The sequence below is a fragment of the Somniosus microcephalus genome, chromosome 1 (genome assembly GCF_052327205.1).
Source record: "Somniosus microcephalus isolate GS21.2 chromosome 1, FLI_Smic_1.0, whole genome shotgun sequence".
NCBI lineage: Eukaryota > Metazoa > Chordata > Chondrichthyes > Squaliformes > Somniosidae > Somniosus > Somniosus microcephalus.
This window is the reverse complement of record NC_140987.1, coordinates 283,498,268-283,524,824: the sequence shown is the minus strand read 5'-3', so window position 1 is coordinate 283,524,824 and position 26,557 is coordinate 283,498,268. Positions and strand designations below refer to the sequence as shown.

General features: G+C 43.6%; 1 protein-coding gene across 3 annotated transcripts in view; it reads right to left on the bottom strand.

Moving 5' to 3' along the window:
- LOC147124818 (neuronal acetylcholine receptor subunit beta-3-like) overlaps positions 1–24,629 on the bottom strand; it is a 96,629-nt gene extending 72,000 nt beyond the window's left edge. The window contains exons 1-2 of one of the 3 annotated variants that reach the window (XM_085993564.1): positions 24,366–24,629; positions 2,056–2,207 (exon numbers count right to left, since the gene is read on the bottom strand). In XM_085993564.1, the coding sequence (XP_085849690.1) occupies positions 2,056–2,178 (123 nt within the window). In that variant the 5' untranslated portion in view covers positions 2,179–2,207; positions 24,366–24,629. Of the gene's footprint in view, positions 1–2,055; positions 2,208–20,989; positions 21,561–22,356; positions 22,658–24,365 lie in introns of those variants that run through there. The other 2 variants (XM_085993553.1, XM_085993570.1) reach the window with 2 other exon arrangements.
- Between the last annotated feature and the right edge of the window lie 1,928 nt (positions 24,630–26,557).

Sequence of the window (26,557 nt, the reverse complement as noted above, 5' to 3'; positions counted from 1 at the left end):
TGATTATTGCTGAAAATTTCGAATCTTACACTTGACGTGCTGATTCGCTTTAGGAAAGAGCTCGTAGCAGTAACCGCAGACATCCAACAGATGTTCTATTGCTTTGTGGTGAGAGAGGACCATAGGAACTATCTGAGGTTCTTCTGGTATCGCGACAACAACATGTCAAAGGACACCACTGAATACAGGATGCGGGTCCACGTTTTTGGTAACAGCCCCTCCCCTGCAGTCTCCATCTATGGGCTCAGAAGTGCAGCCAAAGAGGGAGAACACGAGCATGAAAGAGACACAAGACAATTTGTGGAGAGACATTTTTATGTTGATAACGGCCTCATATCCTTACCTTCAGAAGCAGAAGCCATCAACCTGCTGAAGCGAAATCAAGCTTCGTTAGCACAGTCCAACCTGAGGCTGCACAAAATTGCCTCAAACAGTGTAGCAGTGATGAAGGCCTTTCCAGCTGAGGATCTCGCCAAGGGCATTAAAGACTTAGACCTCAGTGACGAAACCATGCCAGCCCAGCTAAGCCTTGGTTTACGTTGGGAAATTGAATCTGACACCTTCACCTTTGCAGTGTCTGTAGGTGACAAGCCATTTACACGCCGTGGAGTGCTGTCAACGGTCAACTCGCTCTTTGACCCTCTCGGCATGGTGGCGCCCGTGACCATTCAGGGAAGAGCCCTACTACGAGAACTCTGCACAGACATGAGCGACTGGGACTCTCCACTCCCCGAAGGCAGGTTAACAGAATGGGAGACATGGAGAAAGTCTCTCAAAAATCTAAAAAATCTTCATATCCCACGCACCTACTCACCAGACACACTCTCCAAATCCAAATGCACCGAGTTGTGTGTATTCTCAGCTGCATCCGAGAAAGCTATTGGCGCGGTAGCCTACCTGAGATCCCTTGATGATGAGGGCCAAAGCAACGTGGGATTTGTTCTGGGAAAGACGAAGTTGACACCCCGGCCAGAGCCCACCATACCACGCCTGGAGTTATGCGCTGCATTATTAGCAGTGGAGATGGCAGATCTCATCCTGGATGAAATAGATTTCAAGCTTGATGCAGTGAAATTCTACTGTGACAGCAAAGTTGTGCTCGGTTACATCTCCAATGAGTCAAAGAGGTTCTTCATATATGTACACAACAGAGTTCAGCGAATAAGACAATCAACATGCCCCGACCAGTGGCACTATGTGCCCACAGAGCTGAATCCAGCTGACCTCGCCACCAGGTCAGTGCCTGCCTCCCAGCTCTCCAGTACAATGTGGTTTACCGGGCCAGCTTTCTTACACAAACCTGACCAAGCTGACTATACGGCACAAGAATCATTCAAGCTCGTCAGCCCAGAACTAGAGGTGAAGGCCACTGTTCAAGGGACGGGCAAAAAGTTCTTCAGACCCATCTCAGAGGTCGTACTCCTCTTACCTAAGGAGGACTGAGTGTTATTGATTCCACAGTTCTGTATGTTTTATAAGTAGTGGCATCTAATAGACGCCAGGCGGGGAGTGCTCTGCCTTATAATTGCAGGAGTTTCGGTTTGTTGCCGCCAGTAGGTGGCAGTAAATGGAAATGGCCAGTAGGGTCACTCAACAGGAAGTAGTATAGTGATAGCAAACAAAGAGGTCATATCAGCATGGAGCGTGCTGCAAGTTAATCCGCTGTAATCTTACATTGTTACACCTTTGAAAGCATTGCCTGTGAGTTGAATGGTTTCATTACATATTCATGTTTAGATGTTAGTTATATCTCATGTATGTAACAAGGTGCATTTCTTTCTTTTTTCTTTCTCAGTTTTACTCCAACCCAATGCAACTGATTTGTATTGTTTCATTGACCTCATGTAAGTGTGGCATTATTAAACACCGGAGCTTGGACGCTACATCCTGACTCCCATGTCGTTATTGAAAGGAGTTTGGCTGGCTGTCTAACTGCGTACAGACACATACATGTAGGGAGGACAGTACAGAAGTCATTTTTTTTTATATCTTCAAGTGTCAGTTAAAATGAGAATGCATAATTTTCTGAAAGTACCAACTCATAGACTTACTTACCACATCCACTAGCTGGGAGATTTCAAGTCCAAACTTTACTTTTATTGTATCGTTGCGGTTTCTAACTGGTCTCACCCATTTCTGGTATCCTCGAAACAAGTTTTTTAGCAGGGAGTCCTCCATCTCGGCAAGTAACTTAATTGTTCTGGCGGCTGGAACGGTGCATGTTAAGAGAAAGAAATCAGTCACGATGATCATATGGCAAAGTAAAAAAAAGGTTGAAACAACCTCACTGCAGAAATGAGGCACTCTGCAAAAGAAAATCAGCCAACCTTTTTGACTTTTGCCCCATGGAAACGTTCATTTCCCAGGTGCAAAGTTCAGGAAAAAGGGGGCAGACGCCACTTTTGCTGGGTTTCGGTCCCCTTTACACTGACCCCGGGGATTCTGGGGATAGGGTGGGACAGGGCAGATCCTGCAATAACGCCCAAGCATAGCGGTGCCCAAAGAATAGCATTGAGCCTATTGTTGGGGCAATAGTGTGCAATGTAACCAGCTTCAACCCTCTCCTTACTCCCCACCCCCCAAGGATGATCTTAGGGCCTTGCGGCCTTTTGGCTATCGTTCTCGGAGCACAACTAATTTCCATAACACATTCCTGGTTCCAATCAATTAAAATGAAAATTTGGCAGCGTGTGAGAGGAGCTGCAGATTCGCTATTGCCTGTTTTGCACTACCGTCCAAGCCGAACTTCACCCCCAAGTTCTATATTGAAGTAGAAGACAGAGGTTTGCGTTAATTGTTTTTCTACTATTACTGCTATAACTTCTAGCCTTTAATATCACGCAAATGCCAATGTATTATATTTCATCATTTCTTTTTGCCTTGCAACTTATGTGAGAAGTTATGAAAATTTCTCAAATTTATTCTTAAAATTTAAAAGATGCCTGTGAAGACTAAAACCAAAACCTAGAAAGCAAAAGTACATTTTTGACTCATTTTTTCCCTTAAAATTCAATCTCAAATATGACTAATGGTTGGGAACAAAATACTAGACTTAAAATTAGGACAACGCTTAGGAATACCATGTAGGTAATTTTATTAACCCGCGACCTCTTCCACGTAGAAGGACAAGGGCAGCAGGCGCATGGGAACACCACCACCTCCAAGTTCCTCTCCAAGTCACACACTATCCTGACTTAGAAGTATATCACTGATCCTTCATCGTCACTGGGTCAAAATCCAGGAGCTCCCTCCCTAACAGCACTGTGGGAGTACCTTCACCACACGGACTGCAGCAGTTCAAGAAGACGGCTCACCACCGCCTTCTCAAGGGCAATTAGGGATGGGCAATAAATGCTGGCCTTGCCCACATCCCATAAACGAATAAAAATACATTAAATAAATAAATTTTACTCCCAGCCATCAAGGCTCCTTGCTGGCAGAGAGATTTGGTAAAATTATTTTTATTTCCGACTTCCAGCAGCCGCAGTATTTTGCTTTGGTAAAATTAACCCTTACATAACTGAAATAAGACCAAACTTTGATATGACAGGATTAAATCAAAATTGTAGTTATTTCTCATGAGAGTGATACAGCACAGAAGGCCATTCAGCCCATCATGTCTGTGCCGGCTCTTTGAAAGAGCTATCCAATTAGTCCCACTGCCCCACTATTTCCCCATAGCCCTGCAAAATTTTCCTTTTCAAGTATATATCCAATTCCCTTCTGAATGACACGATTGAATCTGCTTCCACCACCCTTTCAGGCAGTGCATTCCAGATCATAACAACTTGCTGCGTAAAAAAATTGTCCTCATCTTTCCCTCTGTTTTTTTGCTAAAAATCTTAAATCTGTGTCCTCTGGTTACCGACCCTCCTGCCAGTGGAAACAGTTTCTCCTTATTTATTCTAACAAAACCCTTCATAATTTTGAACACCCCTATTAAATCTCCCTTTAATCGTCTCTGCTCTAAGGAGAAAAATCCCAGCTTCTCTTGTCTCTCTACGTAACTGAAGTCCCTCAGTTTTTTGAGGACTCAAACAACATTACTGATTTATGCTTAATAATTAAACAGCAGTGGAAATAGCCAGCTGTTATGACATCATGATATTGGCGACAATATGCGTAGGTCTATGTTAGTGAGCTGATCCAAGCCTTATGGCTTATTGGCCTTGCGTCAAGCGATACAAAGAAAGAAAGAGAAAATAAAGTAATCAAATAATGTTTACATTGCAAAGGGGAGAAAGAGCTCCACAGAGAGGAAGAAAGTGAAAAAAAATAAATGGAAAGGTTCATTAATAATTTGTTGAATTTATTTGGTGAGTAGATGAGCCACACAGGCCAGAAAGGCTGGAAACTGCATCAAGTGAGGACATAATTTAAATCTCCTTCGATGATGCTTTTGGTTGAATAACCTGCAACAGGCTCAGAGGTAAAACAAAATGGCCACTAGAATGAGGTACCAGAAAGCACCCAATATCTGTGGGACCATAACCCAGTAAAAAGTCACCAAATTACAAAGAATTTACAGCACAGAGATCGACCATTCGGCCCAAATGATCACTGCTCCATGGCGAGTCACTTGCAATTTATGCTCCACACAAGCCTCCTCCCACCCCACTTTAATTAACCCAATCAACACCTTCAGAAAAGGAGGAGATAAAATTAGGGGAACAGAATAGATGAAACAAAGTGAAAAATGCCTTAATGTGTTCTGGCACTAGTGCATTTCAACTTTGGCACACCATAATCCTGTGTTCAGCAGCCCACAAGTTTCCGCCCATTAAAGCGAATAGTAGAAAATTATGGACTGGCGAGTACAGAATTGGAAAATCTCAGCCTCTGCTTTTAATCTGTGCCACATTCATTGATCTCTCTCTAGCTGTTTGAGTTGTGACAGCACAGTTCTGCCTGGTTTTCTATTTTTACATCAATAAGCCTCACACATGATTTGGGAGAGCTGGCGATGAGGGATTGAGTGTTTCACAGGTGACATGGTCTCATGGGCTGATGATATAAATGGCTTTTTAACACTTGGGCCAAATAATGACTTGATCACATTGATTGAACAGTTCCAAATCAGTGGAAATGTACTCAATCTGCATCATTAGATGGTATCAATTAATCTGAACCAGCCGTTGATTGAGAATCAGACAGAATTAACTCTTTGTTGGTTTAAACTGAACTCTATATAGTACAAGCAATGCTAGCACAGTCTTCTAAAGGTGCAATGTTGTCAGAGGTTTTACATTGGGAGACCAGAAACTCCTGAGTGTAAAGAAACCTAGCAGGTATTCCACTGATGGTAGTACACCTCAAGAGTTAGTAGCCTTTAGGTAATGAGGGCTAAAGGGGTCTGTTATCCAAGTTCCGAATTCCACTTTCTTTAAGTAGTTATTTTATTTTTAAGCATCTGCTGATTGATAAATAATTGAAAAATATTTCCATACTGCTGAAGATATCTGAGCATGCATGACATAAATACATTATGATCGCTGTACTAAAACACATAGGCCTAGAAATTCAGTGTGCTGTGCCACCCGTTAGCGCCTTAAGAGGGCGCTAAGTGGGTCGGAAGCCACTGGCCACACCTGCTAAATTCAGCGGGACGCTAATGGCGGCGCTAGCCGTTAGCGCTGCGCCGCTACCGATGACATCATCGGTGTGCGCAGTGCCCTGCTGACACCCCGATCGCGATATTTAGATGCGCTCCCTGCTTTAACGCCGGACACTATGTGCGACCAGTTCAGGGGGGCCTACCTGCGGCGGTAGAGGCGCTAATTAAAGGAGAGGTGTGGGGCGGCCATTTTTGTTGCTGGCCGCATGCCAGCACCTCTCCGCGCTGCCGTCCCCGGCCTCCTGAGCACCCCCCCCCCAACCCCGCCCCACGGAGTGCCGACTGCGTTCCAAGAGCCCGGCACTTCTCCTCGGTGTCGGGCTCTTTTGCCGGCACTCGTGATCCTCGTGGGCCCAGCTGGGCCCCAGATCGCGCTGTACAAGGCCTCTCCCCTTTAAGAAGGGGAGGAAGGCCTGCAGTCTGGCGCTGCGGCATGTTGTGCAGCGATATTCAATTGCAGCGCCCCAAGAGGGATGCGCGGCGCCTCCAGTAGCGCCGCGCTTCCCTCTGGGGCGCTCCAACTGAATTTCTGGCAGGCAGCCGCGACTGCTTCCGGGCGCTACTTTTAGCGCCCTGGCGAGGCTGGCGCCCCAAACGGGGCTATAGTGAATTTCTAGGCCATAGAATTACAAAGAATATACAGCACAGAAACAGGCCATTCGGCCCAACCATTCCATGCCGGCGTTTATGCTCCACTCGAGCCTCCTCCTGTCTTTCCTCATCTAACTCTATCAGCATAACCCTCTATTCCCTTCTCCCTCATATGCTTACCTAGCCTCCCCTTAAATGCATCTATACTATTCGCCTCAACCACTCCCTGTGGTAGCAAGTTCCACATTCTCACCACTCTCTGGGTAAAGAAGTTTCTTCTGAATTCCCCATTTGATTTCTTGGTGACTATCTTATAATGATGGCCTCTAGTTTTGCTCTTCCCCACAAGTGGAAACACTTTCTCTGTATCCACTCTATCAAAACCTTTCATAATTTTAAAGACCTGTATTAGGTCACCCCTCAGCCTTCTCTTTTCAAGAGAAAAGAGACCCAGCCTGTACATCCTTTCCTGATAGATATAACACACAGCAGAACCCTAGCTCAGCCGTGGCTCAGCTGATAGCACCTTCACCTCTGAGTCAGAAAGGTGTGGTTTCAAGTCCCACTCCAGAGACTTGAGCATACTAATCTAGGCTGACACTCCAGTGCAGTACTGAGGGAGTGCTGCACTGTCAGAGGTGCTGTCTTTCAGATGAGACATTAAACCGAGGCCCCGTCTGCCCTCTCAGGTGGGCATAAAAGATCCCATGGCACTATTTCTGGCCAATAGGTATCCCTCAATCAACATCACTAAAACAGATTATCTGGTCATTATCACATTGCTATTTGTGGGAGCTTGCTGTGCGCAAATTGGCTGCCATGTTTCCGACATTACAATAGTGACTACACTTCAAAAAAGTACTTCATTGACTGTAAAGCACTTTGGGACATCTAGTGGTTGTGAAAGTTGCTATACGAATGCAAGTCTTTCTTTTAGATTTTCCTGTACGTTTAGCACTTCATATCCTGTGCTCCTGGGCATATCTTTGTGTAATTATTAATCCGAAAAATACACAATTCATGTACTCAGTAATATGCTCTTAGCAATATATGCTAATAATAAACAAATCATTCAGAAATTACCTTTCCCTGCTAAAGTGTGCAGTTTTGATTCTATTTTTTATAACTTGAATGAATTAATATTGCCTGTTTTACACTATCACCCAAAGTCAAAATGACCGCCAGTCACTCAGTAGAGCATGTTAGTAGCAATGGCGAGTTCCCTGCTACTCTCTGTGTCCATGCAGTGATCCTTGGGAGTTGAAAAATACTGAAGAAACGCAGCTAGTACCTCCTACAGAAATAGAAATTGGTTGAATTGTAATAATGGAGCCCCCCACCCCAACAACTCTTTCAACTTTATCCTTAGCTATTTCATCACTATTCGTAAAAAATAAGAACTTACATTTATTTAAGGGGTTATTTTGGGAAAAGGGTGAAAACAGTTGCTAAATGAGTGCAGTACTAATAAGACAGGCCTGTTTGAAAGTCTGGTTTCTCACGCAATTTTGGTCCTATTTGCTGATTACCATAATTTGAACTTGCCTGGAGGAGCTAAAGCAGACACTTACAGGTTTAGGACTCAAGCGCTGATTGGACGCAATTTTCGTGGAGGGGTGTATGTGGGCTCCTCGCGCTCACTTCCACTGAAGATGTGGAGTGCTCTGGCTGGCACAATGGCACGTTGCAGGATGGCTCAGGGACCGAGGGAGATGGTGCACAGGTTCTCAAACTTGGCACTGGGATCCTGGTGGAAGAGGTCCAGAGGAGGAGGGATGTCCTGTACTCGCAGGAGGGAAGGAGTTCACCTCGCCCTCCTGTCCCTCTCTCCTGCAGCAGCTGGTGCTGCTCTGCCTGGCCTCCTGTCCTCCTCCCATTCCTCGACCAGACAAAGGGGGACCCCTAGCAAGATGCCCATGACCAAGCACTCCCTTTCTCCGGGTGAATCCTAAAAGGTGTCCAATAAGGTAGAGTAGCACAGCACTCACACTCTTTAGGTGAAGCTTTCAGAGAATTTCCAGAATAAATATTGATAGAGTGTTGGTGAAGTCTTGACAAAGTGTCCCAGAAAGTCTCCCAATGTGTTTCAGAAGTCCTCTTCAGCCTCCAGCAACAAGTGAACAGTAAAAGGAGATATACCTTTAAGTAGTGCTCAAAATCCTCTGCAAAGACTAGTTTACTCCCAATCAGCTGGTCGCCGAAGGGAGAGGGCATTAGGTCAAGCGCTCGCCACCAAAATGCTGTGCAGCCTCGTTAATGAGCGCTAGCAGGCAAGTTAAGTGGCAATCAACCCCTTAACGATCCTCCAGGTGGCTGTTCCTAGCGCACGCATCAACTCCTTTACCAAGATGGCATCTTGCTCTAAATGCAGGCTAAACCGGCGTTTCAGCTTAAGACCACATCTTGGATACTGTTGTGTTTGTGTGTTGATAGAGACACTGAAGACAGGAGTTGGTTTGATAGGTGTTTACTAAACAAAGTCTGGAGGGGAACTAACGGATACAACACAATATACAGGCTTATATAGCCCGAGTGGCCATTACCAGCATTACAGTACACATGGGGCTCTTAAAGGCACATACACTACAATTCCTCCCCTTTTAGCTAACCAGTACATAATATTTTAAGTAATTATTAATTATATGTTACAAGAAATATAATATACACATTGCTGCAGTTAATTAATTATAAGTCAGTCTCTCTGGAGGCTTCCTGACTCGGTCCGGATAACGCCTCGGTGGTGTAGTAGTTTCTGGTGGTGTAGTAGGTTCTTTTGGCAAGGCTGATTCGGCTTGAATGTCAGTGTCAGGTTCATCGGGTTCCAGTATCACCGGATCGGAGGTAGGTATGGGTATCTCTACTTCATCATTAGGCGTATAGAGTTGTGGTGTAGGTTGTCCCTTTTCGGATGACTCTATGATTTGGTCAGCATGGCGCCTTATTATGCTTTCTCCAATGTCCACGGTATACATCAGCGGTCCTAGTCGTGTGCAAATAGTTCCAGGCTGCCATTTCTCGGTACGGTAGTCCCGGGCCAAAACTTGTTGACCTATCTGGAAGGTTCTAGTTGGCCTTTCATTCATGCCTTGAAATTGCCGGTTCTCCATGTCCCTTCTGATGTTTGGCTTGATCAAATCCAGCCGGCAACTTAGGCTTCTATTGAAGAACATCATGGTGGGAGTTTGGTTTGTAACCATATGTGTTGCATTCCCGTATGCGAACAAGAAGTTATCCACCTTGTGCTGAAGTTTTATGTCTTCATTACCCATGGCCTTTATGGCCTTCTTGAAGGTCTGGACAAAACTTTCAGCCAATCCATTGTGGCGCGATGGTATGGGGCGGACATGTAGTGCTTAACCCCATTGTTTTTTAAGAACTTCCTGAATTCTTCAGACACAAATTGCGGTCCATTATCAGAACAGATCTGTTCCGGCAGCCCATTCCTGGCAAATATGGTCCTTAATACTGTGATGGTTTTTTCCGTGGTGGTGGAGGACATCTTTATTACCTCCGGCCACTTGGAGTGTGCATCAACCGCGATTAAGAACATTGAGTCCATAAATGGACCAGCAGAGTCGATGTGTACCCTTTGCCAGGGAGATGAGGGCCACTCCCATGGATGTAGAGGGGCTTGGGGTGGAGCGTTTTGGACCTTCTGGCATCCTAGGCAGCTCTTGTTCATTTCTTCGATGTCTCCATCGATACCTGGCCACCATACAAACGCTCTGGCTGGGTTCTTCATTTTCACTCCACCCAGATGCCCCTCATGAAGCTCCTTTAGCACTTTATCCTGCAGTTTGGGTGGAATCACCACTCTGGATCCACACATCAAGGTTCCTCGGCATACTGACAGCTGTTCTCTTCTTTGCGAGAATGCTGGCAACAGTGGTTCGCCATGTGCTGGCCATCCCTTCACTGTTAAATCATAGACTCGTGAGAGAGTCGGGTCATTTCTCGTTTCCTTTTCAATGGCAGAATTTGTTACTGGTAGACATTCCACTATGGTTGAGTGGAACATCTCCACTGGGTCTACTGTAGGTGCCTCTTCTACCATTGGCAACGGTAGGCGCGATAATCCGTCAGCATTCCCATGCTGTTTTGATCCTTTGTATTCTATGTTGTATTGGTGTGCCCCTAGAAAAAGGGACCACCTCTGTATCCTTTGCGCTGTCATAATGGGAACATCCTTTTGAGGGTTGAATATGGAGATGAGGGGTTGATGGTCAGTCAACAAGGTAAATTTTTGTCCGTGTAGGTAATGATTGAATTTCTTCACTCCCCATACCAGGCTGAGTGCTTCCCTGTCGATTTGGGCATAGTTACGCTCAGCTGAGTTCAATGAGCGTGACGCAAAAGCTATCGGCCGTTCCGAGCCATCAGGGAATTTATGCGATAATACTGCTCCTATGCCGTAAGGGGATGCATCGCATGCCAGTCTGATTGGCAGTGATGGGTTGTAATGAGCCAAAACTTCTTTGGACGTGATTAAGTCTTTGCTTTTATGGAAGGCACGTTTACAGTCTTCGCTCCATTTCCAAATTACTCCTGTTTGTAGCAGTTTATTAAGAGGGTGTAGAAGAGTTGATAAGTTCGGTAAAAATTTATGATAGTAATTTATTAATCCCAGGAACGACCTTAATTGTGAAACATTTTCAGGTGCTGGGGCTTTTATGACCGCTTCAATTTTTTCAGGTGACTTATGCAACCCTTCCTTATTGATTATGTGGCCACAATATGATATTTGATTTTGGAAAAATTCGCACTTGGGGCGATTTGCTCGTAGGCCCCGTTCTCTCAGCCTAGTGAGCACCTGCTCCAAATTGGCAAGGTGCTCGTTGTCGTTTTCTCCTGTTACAAGGATGTCGTCTAGGTAGCATTGAGTCCCCGGAATCCCTTGGAGGACTTGCTCCATAGCTCTTTGCCAGATAGCTGAAGCGGATGCTACTCCGAAAACCAGTCGATTGTACTGGTACAGACCTTTGTGTGTATTTATCGTGAGATATTTTTTAGAGGCCTCTTCAACCTCCATCTGTAGATATGCCTGTGCCAAGTCAATTTTGGTGAAATGTTTCCCTCCAGATCTTGAGGCGAAAATATCTTCTATCCTCGGAAGAGGATACTGTCCCGTGTGAAGGACCGGGTTTACTGTCACCTTGAAGTCTCCACAGATGCGAATTTTTCTCTGTTCTTCAGATTTATCATTATTCAATGCTTTCTTCATGACTGGAACGATGGATATTGCCCACTCGCTCCAATCTATTTTGGATAATACGCCTGCATTTTCCAAATTCTCCAGCTCTGCCTCGACTGCTGGACGAATTGCGTATGGCACCGGTCTTGCTTTAAAAAATTTGGGAATTGCTGCGTCTTCCACTTTTATTGAGGCGGTGATGCCTTTCAAGGTTCCTAGTTTCTCTTGAAACACTTCTTTGGCGTTGGCCAAGATGTCTTTTAATCGTTCAGGTATGTCGTCATCATCGTTTTTTTTCTTACTGGTCACTGTCAGTGCCTGAATGGAGTGCCAGTCTAAACGTATTTTCCTGATCCATTCACGTCCCAGCAGCGGTGGGCCATCATCTTGTAAAATGTATAAATACAACTTTTGTATTTCGTTGCCGTTGTATACAACAGGCACCCTTATTTTTCCTTTGGGGTATACTTTCTGCCCCGTATATGTTTTCAAGATAATGGATGTGTCTTTTAAAGGTATATGCGGAAATAGCCGTTCGTAATCCCATCGATTTATGACGGTCAGAGCTGATCCGGTATCTAGCTCCATTTTAACTGGGGACCCTGCTATCGTGAGGGTAACCCAAATGGTCTGGTAATCATCTTTGGCAATTACTATATGTAATTTGAGACAGCTTAGTCTCTTGTTTTCGGAGTCGCTACCGCTCTTCTGGCCTTCGAAGCTACTGTCCGTCATCATTTGTACCTTTCTGTACTTTTCTTTATTGATTTTTTTTTCCTGTCTGTGGATTTATTTTGTCCAGATCGGCATACCCGTGCAATGTGTCCAATCTTTCCGCATTGCCTGCATGCTTTGTCCTTGAACCAGCAGTCCCTCTAGTCATGGGTGGATCTGCCGCAGCGATAACATATTTCGAAACCATGTGTCATTTCATGGGTGCCGAAGTCCTGTGTCTTTTGTTGTATCTCTGCCGCTCCTCTTGTGGCTGCTTCGTATGATACAGCCATACTGAAAGCCTTGTCCAGTGTTAAATCTTTTTCAGAAAGCAGCCTTTTCTGTGTACCTTCACTTAAGAGACCGCAGACGAATTTGTCTCGAAGATAATCTGCTAGTCCTGCCCCGAATTGGCAGTGTTTTGATAGCTTTCTTAATTCGGTGAGGTAATCAGCGTTACTTTCATTCTTATGTTGATTTATTTTGAAGAATTTGAATCGTTCCGCTATCAGCAGCGGTGTTGGGTTTAAGTGCTCCTATAGGGTATCAACAATTTCTTTAAAATTCTTGTCCTTTGGTTTGGCTGGAGTGATTAAATTTCGTAACAGCCCGTATGTCTTTGCGCCCATTAGATTTAGCAGTACTGAAGCTTTTTTTTCATCTTCTATTCCATTTGTGGTGCAATATACCTCCACTCTTTCCACATATGTGGTCCAATCCTTTATCTCGTTATCAAAAGCATCAATATTGCCAGACTTAGGCATCTTAGAAAAGATATGGCGCTTCCCGCGCTTTTCTTTCTTTTCTGCAGAAAAGATATGGCACTTCCCGCGCTTTCCCGCCGCTGCTGCCGATGACAACGCTGTTTCCCGCGGTTTCCATTCTTTTAATTTATTTATTTATTTACAGTTGGAGACTCGTTCCCGCCGGACTTTTTCTTTAGGTCTGGACGCTGACCTGCTTGCAGCGCCGGCCGTCTCCCGAGTGCTCCCTCCCCGTCTGTCACTGCTTGCCTCTGCCTTCGCTGCTTGGCCCAGCTGTAGAGCCAGCCGCTGGAGCCCCAGCCTGACGCCCAGGAAGGACCAGCGCAGTACCTGCCACCAGCTTGGCCAGCTGGTGAAACCACAGCTTCTTTCACTTTCTTGATTCTGCTGGACGCCAGAGGAATCAATGTCCTTGAGGTGCTGCCGAATTGCAGGTAAGTCCGTTTCCACTTTGTCGCCACTGTTGTGTCTGTGTGTTGATAGAGACACTGAAGACAGGAGTTGGTTTGATAGGTGTTTACTAAACAAAGTCTGGAGGGGATCTAATGGATACAACACAATATACAGGCTTATCAAATCAAATCAAAATCAAATCAAATCAACTTTTATTGTCATTGTTAGTGCACAAGTGCAGTACAACGAAATGTAGGCTTGCGGCTCCCGAGAGTGTACAATTTGGATTAGGACACTTAAACATTTCAACATACATTTGCACATATATATTAGCATAAATATGACCATAATAAAGTGCATCGGCAGATGTGCAGGCTTTAGTGTTTATTTGTGGAGTTCAGTAGGATGACAGCCCTGGGAAAGAAGCTGTTCCTAAATCTGGTCGTACGGGTGCGAATGCATCTGTAGCATCTTCCAGATGGTAGGAGGGCGAACAGACTGTGGCTGGGGTGGGTAGGGTCTTTGATGATGGACCGTGCCCTCCGTAGGCAGCGTTTCTGATATATATGTTCTATGGTCGGTAGCCAGGTGCCGGTAATGCGTTGGGCATGTAGCCCGAGTGGCCATTACCGGCATTACAGTACACATGGGGCTCTTAAAGGCACATACACTACAGATACCTTGGAGTCTCTTTAGTGTCTAAAGTATCCGGGGGAAAATCTGATTCCTAAAAAACGCCTTAAAATGCTTCACATACAATTAATTACATTTTGAAATGCAGTGACTATTATCGTGTAACCAAGAACCACATCTATTTTGGCATGGCAAGATCCCACAAATGGCAATGAGCTGAACGACCAGTTAATCTGCTTTTGGTGATGTGGGTAGAGGGAGGACTGTTGGCTTGGACACTGGGAGGACTCCAAGCACATCTTCAAATATTGCTGTCAGATCTTTAATGTCTACGTGAACTCCCAGAAAAGGTAGACAGTCACCAGTTCAACATTTGTTTTGAAGGATGATAATACTACACTGGAATGTCATCTCAGCTTGTTGAATCATGAATTATGCATGTTCCCTATTTTTTTCTTCCAATATACTGTATAATGTCTTACATTTAACCATTTTGATTTGCATCAGCCACTTAAAATTTTTTATCTAACTCATTTTGTAAGTCCTTAGATACCTCTTCAGATTTGGCATCACTTCCCCTCCCTCAGTTTGGCTTTATCTGTGAAATAAGGCCAATATGCTTCTAAATCCAAGTTATTAATTTAAATTGGAAACAGTAGTGGGGGCCAAAACTGATCCTTTGGGACATTTTATTCATTACTTTTCCTCTGAGTGATAAAATTTCCCGATCCAGTACCTGCTGCTCCCAGCAAATTTCTTATTCATTCGGAAGTTTCTCCTTAAATTCCCACTCGTTTTACAATAACTTGCATTTCTATTCATAGAAATGTCTCAACATGCTTTACAGAGGAGAAACAGACCCTGAACAGTGGTGGGACATTTAGGAGAGACAACAGAATGCATGGTCCAAAAGATAGATTTTGAGGAAGCGTTTACAGTAGGGGAGAGAACCAGCAAGGCAGATGGGTTTAGGGAGAGAATTCCAGAGAGTAGTTGAGACAGTTGAAAGAGCTCTGTCATGGATAGTGATGGGAGGAAGGGACAGACAGGTGAGTAAAGTCAGAGACCAAAAGGCATAGGTTCAGATATAGGTCTGGAGGAAGGTGCTGAGGTAGGGTTGGATGAGGCCATATAAAGATTTGTTAAATCATAGAATCATAGAATGGTTACAGAACAGAAGGAGGCCATTCGGCCCGTCGAGCCCATGCCGGCTCTCTGCAAGAGCACTTCAGCTCATCCCACTCCCCCGCCCTTTCTCCATAGCCCTGAAATTTTTTTTCCTTCAGGTACTTATCCAATTCTCTTTTGAAAGCCACAACTGAATCTGCCTCCACCACCCTTTCAGGCAGTGAATTCCAGATCCTAACCACTCGCTGTGTAAAAATGTTTTTCCTCATGTCGCCTTTGGTTCTTCTGCCAATCACCTTAAATCTGTGTTGTCTGGTTCTCGACCCTTCTGCCAATGGGAACAGTTTCTCTCTATCTACTCTGTCCAGACCCCTCATGATTTTGAACACCTCTATCAAATCTCCTCTCAACCTTCTCTGTTCTAAGGAGAACAACCCCAGTTTCTCCAATCTATCCATGTAACTGAAGTCCCTCATCCCTGGAACCATTCTTGTAAATCTAAGGTCTTCACATCCTTCCTAAAGTGCGGTGCCCAGAATTGGACACAGTACTCCAGTTGAGGCTGATAAGATTTTAAATTTGACACATTGGGGGACATGGAGCCAATGGATGTTAGCAAGGTTGGAGGTCATAGGCGAGGATGTCTTGGGGCAGGGCTGGATGTAGGCAACAGAGTTTTGGACAAGCTGAAGTTTGTCAGAAAGGAAGTCAGGAGGATGGCAATGAGGATGTTGGAGAATTCAAATCTAGAGGTAGCAAAGCATGATAAGGGTTTTGGTGGCAGTGGGGATGAGGTAGGGGTGGAGGTAGGTGGTATTGCAGAGATGGATGTACATGGTTTTGAACATGGATAGGATATGAGGTTTGATTCTCAGCTCAGAGTTGAATAAAATAGCAAAGTTCTGCATTGTCTGGTTCAGTTAGGCAAGCAGCTGGGAGGGGGATAGGTTTTGTGGCGAGGGTATGGAATTTTTAGCAGGAGTTGAGTAAGATGGCTCTCGTCTTCTCAACGTTCACTTGGAAGCAGTTTTGGCTAATTTGCAAGTTGATGTCAGACTTGTACTCTGACAACATAGAAGTGGTCATGAAGTTGTTAGTGGGCGAGAGGGAAAGCTGGGTGTCATTGGCGCACTGATCCCATGACTATGGATAATGAAAATGATTATCCAGCATGTAAATGAGGAAAAGAAGACAGCCAATAATGAAATGTTAGGGTACTCCAGAGGTGACTGTGCAGCGACAGGAAAAGCAGCCATTACTAAAGATCATTGGCCTGCATTAGGACGGGCAGATGTGGATCCAGCCATGAAAATGGACCAATGAGGAGAAGTGGTGGGGGAGGAGGTGGCCAAATGGCCAATCATGTTAAATGCCATGCAGAGGTCAAGGAAGACCAGGAAGTTTGCCATACCACTGTCACAGTCACAAATGATTGACTGATGATTTTGATTAATGGAGTACCAGTACTATGGACAAGGTAAAAACTATATTGGGAGAAATGAGTATGAACCTGGGAGAGGGGGTTGGGTGAACATTTTATGAAGGGTTGTAATGGTGGCATTTTTGAATTGGAGGAGGATGGTGCCTGAACGAAGAAAAACATTTAGGATGTTGGTGAACTTTGAGGCCAGGAAAGGAAATTGTATTTTCAGGAGTTAGATCAGGAGGGGGAACCAAGAGGGCAGGAGGAAATGAGCCTGGTGATGGTGGGATTGGGTGGGGGGGGGCAGATGATGGTGAAACTGCTAAGTAATTAAACATGGAGTGAGGTGGGAGTGAGAATTGGGGATGGAGGGAGAGAAGTGGTGATGACGGAAGCAGTTGTACAGATAATCTCAGCCTCTGAGATGATAAAGTCTGTACATTCTGCCCACTTACATTAAAATGAGGCTATTAAAGGAAAGGGGTCAGTGAGACAGTTTATTATAAAGATGAGGAGACTGGGATTATCCTTCTCCTTCACAGTATTCCCGCAGTAATAGGAGGATTTGGCCATGGAGAAATAGGCATGATACGGCTTGAACTTTGTCAAAGGACTTTTGGAAGCCTAAGTACATCACATTGTAAGGCTCTCCACAGTCTACTTGAGGTGTCAATAGGATTCATCAGCCAGGATTTCCCCCTTCTGAAGCTATGTTAACTGTTATCTGCTAGAATATTAACAGAGGTAATCATCGTTTACTCATGATGGTCAATTTGATAATTTTACCTGATTTTGATGCAAGACTAATAGAAATATAATTGGCCTGGGTCTGTTCTATCACCTTTTGCAAAATTGGGTACCATGTTAGAATTAAATATTGTATTATTAATAAATACCATCTGATCCAGAGATTACATTGCAGATTTATATTCACTTGTTGCTGCCTACACTTTTTTATAAATTTTCCGTAGTTTCAATAAAATAATGCTCATGACAGAAGCAAAGTTGAAGTGACAATGATCATAGACTGTGACAGGTTGATGTCATGAATGCAGACACAATAATCTGACGGACAAGAGAGTGAAATACAGGAATCACAATGCGAATTTAAAGCAGCAGCATCATCAGGGATAAATTCTTTGGCTAATATTTTGAAGTTAGCCGATTAAGTGACTAGAGGCAATAATCTCCGATGACATCATAAATTATCCATGAAAAGTGGCAGCAATCTGTGATCACCAATTGAACTCTCGGGCAGGTTAAAGTCATTCAATGTATTTCTTCTTTTAAATAATATATATTATTGAGTTAGTGAAGTTAATTTTTTTGGCCAGTGGCAGTTATTATGCTGGACATCAATAGCAAAGGTGCTGTTTACTTTTGATGCATGTCCATGTTAAAGTATTAATGACTGTATCACAATTAGTGCTACTTTATTCAGTAATTATCCAGATTTCATTATCTAAAACATATATTGCATTAACACAATATAAACTGGTTTTGACAATCACCTATTAATAAGTCAATAATCATCGATGAGATGCATCTAAGTTTAGTAGAAATGATCACAGAATCATAGAATGATACATCACAGGAGGCCATTTGGCCCATTGTGCCTGTGCTGGCTGCTTGAAAGAGTGATCCAGTTAATCCCACTCCCCTACTGCTTTCTCATAGTCCTGCAATTTTTTCCTCTTCAAGTACTTATCCAATTCCGTTTTGAAAGATATTGGCCAGTAATTTGCGGTCAGCAGCGAAGCAAAGGCGCTGGCCGCTCGCCCTGAAGAAAGCTGCCCATCGAGATCTCGCAATCTCTGCAGCGCAAAGTTTGCCTTTCTCGATGTGCAATTCATTGTAGGGCTGTGTAATGGGGATTCCCAGCGAAGAATTGCAGTGATGGCAACAAGCTGTCTAAGCAACCAATCACACTGAAGAATTCTCACAGACAGCAAACCAGGAAATGAAAATCCCCACTTTTTAAAAATGTTACAGAGAGCAAAATAAAGATTGGGACTTTCACATGGGGCTAAGGTAAAAGCTGAACTATCATAAACAAATTTTAAAAAAAATAAAGTTTATTAAAAATTGTAATTTTTATCATAATGGAAAAGTTCAACACTTCACAAATATAAAAAATAGTTTTTCAGGGCCATAACATTTGCTTAGCAGTCAATACGCTGTTAAAACCTGAGTTACACCTATTCCAACAAGGTTTAACATTTAACGGGGTATTTAACAGCGATATTACTGCGGAAAAGCCCAAGTTTACGTCAGTTTCACTGATTACACCATAGTTGGTGGGGGGCGGGGGGGTTGGAGCGCTGCCAGTGTCGGAGCAGTGAATGACTGACCGCAGCTTCAGGATTTCTGCGTTTCGATGAGCTTGGACTAAATCCTGAAGTCACTGTCAGTTTCAGAGGGGTAGTGACGGCGAATGCTGACAGTTTGCCATCATTAACCACCGCAAATTCCAGGCCATTCTTGAATCTGCTTCCACCACTCTTTCAGGCAGTGCATTCCACATCATAACAGCTCACTGCATGAATTTTATTTTTTCTTCATGTCACCTCTGGATCTTTTGCCAATTACCTTAAATCTGTGCCCTTTGGTTACCGACCCTTTTGACACTGGAAGCAGTTTCTTCTTATCCCTAGAGTGATGATATTTTGCTTTCTGATGTGAAAATGTTTTTATCTAATAAAATAAACACTACCTACAATTTTATGGTAATGGCTAAACAGTTACTCTCGGGATGCAGATGTGTGTTGAAATGATAGCATTTAGTATCATAGACACTGTAGTCAGCATCAGAACTATTTGGTCAGCAAGTGAAGTGGCTTTTATTACCATCTAGTGTTCTTGAAGTGACATCTGCCCAGAGCTATCTTAATAGATGATGAAGGTCAGTTTACAGTATCATCAGCTTTCAGAGCTGCAAAGTTTAAACGTAATCTGGCACCGAGCTTGTGCCATCCCTAGACACAGATCTAGATATGGTAATGAGGATTACTGTTTATGCGATGTCAAGAGGAAATAGAAATCTTGTGACGTCCTATGATTTGCATAATTGCAATCTACATAAAGCATTTACTTTTACCCTTGATATCAATTAATCTTTCTGATGAGCTAACGAACCAACCTTACAGTTACATAGCAATTATCATTGAAGTCCTTCCTCAGAAAGGCACAGTCCATTTCTCTAGAAATTCTCAGTTTTACTGACAATTATAGAACAGAAACCTCAAAGTTTACAAAGCTGGAGCAACTGCTGGCTGTCTATTGCAAAGCCAGTGCTTCCTAACTAGTAAAGACCTGAAACATTCAAAGAGTTAGCTGGTGGATTAGAATTTGTCATTTTACTAATGATTTTAGGGTTCCATTAGTAAAATACTAACTTTATTTAAGTTTCTTGTCTGGCGTGCGCAATAAAAACCTCATATTAGATTACAGCAGAGAAGATTACATTACATTTCCTGATTTCAAATCAAGCAGCATACATTACCATTATTATATTACAATGTCTGCATCAGAAAAACTCACAACCATGGGGAGTAGTTGAGGCGAATAGCAGAGATGCATTTAAGTGGAAGCCAGATAAGTACATGAGGTAGAAAGGAATAGAAGGATATTCTAATAGGGTGAGATGAAGAGGGGTGGGGAGGAGGCTCGTGTGGAGCACAAAAACATTGGCATGGACCAGTTGGGCCAAATGGCCAGTTCCTGTGCAGTCAATCCTATGTAGCATTGGTAGAGGTTTAGGAACAAGGCTACAAGCTAAAGAATTCACATAAGTGGGGAGAATTCAAAGAGAAAAAGGAAAGCAGGAAATATTTTTTTTTTAATTTGGTCAACTTTTCATATTAAGTATATTTCACATAGACCTGCACATCTGCGCACTTGTCAAATTACTGTGCAACTATACAATAACTATGATAGAAATTTGTTACAAGCATTAAGTGAAGACTGGTAAATAAAAAAGTATCTTGTTTGGTTCTGATAGTATTAACAAATTAAATTAACAAATTGTGAAATTAACTGAGTTGAATATACCATGAATCTTCCAATATTTGTTTATATCAGATCTACATATAAAATGGATTCCATCTACTCTTAAATAAACATTGCATTTATTTACTATGCAGTGCTAGTTAATTTATTATCTCAGTTCTGTTTAAATACCATCTAATTTGAGTAACACAGAGTGGATGCATTGAAGTTAAGTACAGATCATCGCCTTCAAGTCAGGACACTTCAATATATGTCAAAACTGAAAAAAAAATCAGTCTTGTGATACAGAGCAGGAATCAAATTGGACACTATGTGCTGTTATTTATTTCAGTTACTGCTGACAACCTGAAACAAAGGAATTCCATTCCATCAATTACTGCTCATTAATTGAGCAGTTTAAGTGTACTGGATCATTCCATAATGCTTTGGCACTATCCTTCTAGCCTGTGTGCCATATACTACAGCGTTCTTTTATGGGATAACTCTGAATGCAAACATATGAAACAAATCGTTCTTCTTAGTGTACATACCTCATACGTCATCAGATTAAGAATCATCCAGATGGTGGAGCAAGGAGTCAGTTGATACAATTTTCTCCACAGTCCTTGATACCTTGCCTAGTTTGGTTTTATAATCCAATTTTTAAAAAAAAAAATAAAATCTGGTTTGCATTCACCCTTTCCAATAACCTATGTACTGCTTTCCCATCATCTGGAACAAAGTAAAGAGTTCCCTATTAATAATATGTCACTTTAGGATATCTTTTACCCTCGCCCACCTCAGGAATCTGGCGTTGTCCAGGGGCAATTTCATCTGACATCAACTCCAAATTCTGACCACCTATTTCCACCTCCGTAACATCACCCGTCTCCGCCCTTGCCTCAGCTCATCTGCTGCTGAAACACTCATCCATGCCATTGTTAGCTCTAAACTTGACTATTCCAATGCCCTCCTGACTGGCCTCCCACATTCCACCCTACGTAAACTGGAGGTCATCCAAAACTCGGCTGCCCATGTTCTAACTCGTGCGAAGTCCTGTTCACCCATCACCCCTGTACTCGCTGACCTACATTGGCTCCCGGTTAAGCAATGCCTTGATTTCAAAATTCTCGTCCTTGTTTTCGAATCCCTCCATGGCCTCGCCCCTCCCTATCTCTGTAATCTCCTTCAGCCCCACAACCCCCCGAGATATCTGCGCTCCTCTAATTCTGCCCTCTTGAGCATCCCTGATTATAATCGCTCAACCATTGGTGGCCGTGCCTTCTGTTGCTAAGGCCCTAAGCTCTGGAATTCCGTCCCTGAACCTCTCCTCCTCTCTACCTCTCTCTCCTCCATTAAGACGCTCCTTAAAACCTACCTCTTTGACCACGCTTTTGGTCACCTGCCCTAATTTCTGCTTATGTGGCTCGGTGTTATTTTTTTGTCTTAAAATACTCCTGTAAAGGGCCTTGGGACATTTTACTACGTTAAAGGCGCTATATAAGTACACGTTGTTGTTGTTGTTGTAACTATCAATCTCAGCCCTCCCCGGCAGTGAAAAGGTTGGGGGTAAACAGGACACAGAAGTAGATACGCGAGTAAAGTCAGTCAGTTTGTTTGAGTGAAGCCATTGAGAGTCTGGGGTCAGGTAAATATTTCCCAAACAACCTTTGACAGAATTCTCCATCTTTTCTAGCTGGTCCCCGCTCAGACGCAAGGCAAGACTGTCTCACATACTCCTCGATATGCCATCCATCCAAGTCTAATTCAATCAGCTCGTCTTTTAACTCTTAACTGCGAGCGCGTGTAAGGATTTAAAGTCGTATTATACAATTCTATGTTTTTTCCCCCCATCTAATTTGTTTTCAAAATGCAGATTCCAGTCTGGATACTTAATAGCAGAGACACAGACACTTACCTGTGCTGCCAGGCAGAGAGAGAACACACATAATTTGGGCTAGTAGCAGCTGCATGTCACCTCTTCAAGGGCAGCGACTCCAAACTCTCAGTCCTTGCGATGCAATCACTAAATTATTGCTCCGCCCGAGACTGGACCCCAACTTTTCCGAGCCCCATGTGGCTAAGGAGGCAGATCAGAGCACGCGAAAACAAATGGATCCAAGAGCATCATCCCACGGGGGTGGCAATGCCAGGACTGGTGGCGTTGGCGCGGCCGGGCTGTACAGTTTGCCTCTTTGAGAATCCTCCAGTCTCAGAGAGAGAGAGAGAGAGAGAGAGAATTGCACTTCATCAATTTCCCCAGGCTTTCAGCCATCCTGGACGGCAGGAGCAACACCCTGGGTCCTAATTGCCGTCGTGTTCTGATCATGGAAATCTAAGTTGGAGATCATTCATAAACTGATTCCCCCGTACATATGGTTAGGTGGATCGCATCACTCATTTACAGAGCTGAAAATATATCGTCTTTCGTCAATGATTTTACTTGGATTATGACTGTAACTAATTAAACCACATACTCTCTTGTTAATATAAGAATATTTGACATAAAATTGAACACCGTGGGTCTTTCTACATGTAGGAGAGATGTTACTATAATTACTAATGACTATTTTACATCATAGTGTGGATGGAGGTATGTACTGTGCAACAGCAAATGCGTAAAACAAAAACAGAAACATGGTGAAAAAACACCCAGCAAGTCAGTCAGTGTCTGTGGAGAGAACCGATAAGGTCAGAGCTAGAAACATTACTGACGGTCAGCATTTCAAAAGGAACCGAGCAAAGGGAAGGATATTGGGGCGGGGGGACGACACACACACGAGAGAGAGGAAGCAGAATGACGTTGAATGTGCTTAACTGGAAAACTAGAGATGGTAAATGGCTGAAATTGTATTGACACGGGGCAATAGGAAGAATAGCGTCTTTCACCACCACTGGACCTCCCAAAGCGATTTACAGCCAATGAAGTACTTTTTGAAGTGTAGTCACTGTTGTAATGTAGGAAACACGGCAGCCAATTTGTGCACAGCAAGCTCCCACAAACAGCAATGTGATAATGACCAGATAATCTGCTTTAGTGATGTTGATTGAGGTAAATATATTGGTAAGGATACCAAGGGTAACACCCCTGCTCTTCTTCGAAGTAGTGCCATGGGATCTTTTACATCCACTTGAGAGAGCAGATGGGGCTTCAGTTGCAACTTCTAGATGGCACTTCTGACAGTGCAGCACTCCCTCAGTACTACACTGGACTCTCAGCCTAGATTTTTGCACTCAAGTGTCTGGAGTGGGATTTAGAACCCACGACTTTTTGACTCAGAGGCAAAGGGTGCTACCAACTGAGCCACTGGCTGACACCAAGGGACATTTGAAGAAACACCATGTGACTAGCAAAGAGAATGCAGGTAGAAATTGAAACAAGAAGGGGGGGGAGAACTGACAAAGAGCACCAGGTTCCAGCATCACAGGAGCCTGATAGAAGAAGGGAAAAAAGCAGGTTAACAGGGCGTGTAACAGTAAACGCAGTATTATTTTCAAAACAGGGATCTCCAGTAAAAGTGCAGGGCTGATATCAGTTATACATTGTAGTGTGTATTTCAGTGCAGTTCGGCCAAAAGTGTCTTCAGATCGGGCGGCCTGTAAAGCCTCCTGGAATCATTAACGTTTTTATAATCCTTATTTTGTAACTATTCCTCGCTATTTTTGAATCAACCGCATCTAAAAATATTTACTAGAGAGGTTAAGGGATATTCTGAGAATCTCATCTTTCTCGCCAGCATGTTGAAAATATACAACATCTTCATACAACAGGTAACATAGAATTATGCGGAATTTACAGCACAGAAAAAGGCCATTCGGCCCAACCGGTCTATACTGGTGTTAATGCTCCAAACGAGCCTCTTCCCACCCTACTTCATCTCACCCTATCAACATACCCTTCTATTCCTTTCTCACTCATGTACTTACCTAGCTTCCCCTTTGGGGAACTTGGCGTTAAGAAGTCTCCCTTGGCTTGCAAAGTTAACTTGGTTTCTGCTCTGCTGGGCAAGGAGATTCATTCAGTTACAACCGGTGGTTGACATACAAGTGACCGCTGTTATCTCTGCATGACCTCAGCCGCCTGAAACCTGGACAGTGGTCGCCACTGAGATCAGCACCGTGGACAGCGCAAGAGTTCGGATTCAGCCCATTGACTGTCTCAGAGATGACCTCAGCAGACCAGATCAGTGAACCGTTACAGATTGAAGCGCTAATGCGCTCTGCTGAAGGCTGGATTGTACAGAACGTATTAGTTGAGATTTAATCCCCAACAAACGCACAGCTCTTCGGATCAGAGTTTGTTTTCTGCCTCTTCCGCTGTGATGGAGAACCTGGGGCCAGATCTCTAAACACATCTCTGATCTATACCCCACCACCTCACTACAATTAACCCTGCCAGATTTAGCAACATTCATTTTGACTGCAAAGCTATTGGGGAAAAAAACATTCCTCCGAGGTTTAATGTCAAATGTGCACCTATGTCGCCGTTAACCCAAAAATGAGATTCTCAGAATATCCCTTAACCTCTCTAGTAAATATTTTTAGATGCGGTTGATTCAAAAATAGCGAGGAATAGTTACAAAATAAGGATTAAAAATGATAATGATTCCAGGAGGCTTTACAGGCCGCCCGATCTGAAGACCCTTTTGGCCGAACGACACTGAAATACACACTACAATGTATAACTGATATCAGCCCTGCACTTTTACTGGAGATCCCTGTTATTGAAAATAATACTGCGTTTACTGTTACAAAATAATTAATAGATTACATTTCGAATTGATAGTCCGATATGTTACTGACAATAATTACCTCTTCAACTAGAAAGCCAAAGTACCTAGAATTTAGACACAAACTTACAGCATTACAAATTATTAATAATCAAGTTGTATATGGGGCGGAGAGAGATAACTCCCTCAACACCAGAGGAGCGAAATCCAACACTCGATTTTATACAAGCTACCACACAGGGAATCTCTCACTCATCCCGCCCATTACTTCTATCAGAGAGCTTTATGTTACTTCAAATCCTAGAATTGAATACAGAACATGTCTACCAAGACCAGTACAGTAGTGTAGACCTGTGCACCCACGTTTCTGATAGATTAAGGAGCATTGGCGCGACTGAGATTTGAACTTCGCATTTCTACCTTGTACAATTGCATCTTACTGAGGTTAATACGCTTTGCATTCGGGTACTATTACCAAATCTTAATACCTTAAATTTCAAATAGGCTTTGCTACTTATTACTGAAAATTTCTATTGGAGCCCTCGGCTAACAAAACTTACAGTGATTAGTAACAACAGAAAATGCTGGAAAAACTCAGCAGGCCAGGCAACATCCGTGGAGAGAAATTAGAGTTGACGTTTCGGGTTGAAACCCTTTTTCAAAACTGGAAAGGAAATGAAATAGATCGAAGGCAGGGCTGGGAGAGAACAAAAGAAGTAAAGAGACATTAAGAGGTATTCAAAACCAGACGAGGTGGTAATAGGACAAGTGGAGACAAAAGAAAGCTCAGATTAGGTGTGAAGTGTACTGGCAGGATGAGAGACAGCTGCCATGTGGGAGAGAGAAAAAAAAGGGAAAGAGGGGGAGGGAAAACCCAAAACAAAGGGGTGGGAAAAAAATATAAGTAAAAATGTAATAGGGGCTGAGGTTATGATCTGAAATTGTTGAACTCAATATTGAGTCTGGAAGGCTGCAAAGTGCCTAATCGGAAGATGAGGTGCTGTTCCTCGAGTTTACGTTGAGCTTCCGTGGAATAATGTAAGAGGCCAAGGACGGTGAAGTCCAAGTGGGAATGGAGCAGTGAATTAAAATGACAGGCGACCGAAAGCTCGGGGTCACCCTTACAGACTGAACGGAGGTGTTCCGCAAAGCGGTCACCCAATCTGCATTTGGTCTCCCCAATGTAGAGGAGACCGCATCGTGAGCAGCTCTCCGACACCTCCTCCTACCTCCACCTGGACCATGACCCCACTACCGAACATCAAACTACCATTTCCAAGACTGTCACTGACCTCATCTCCTCTGGAGATCTTCCCCCTGTGGCCACCAACCTCACAGTTCCCCAACCCCGCACAGCCCACTTCTACCTCCTTCCCAAGATCCACAAGT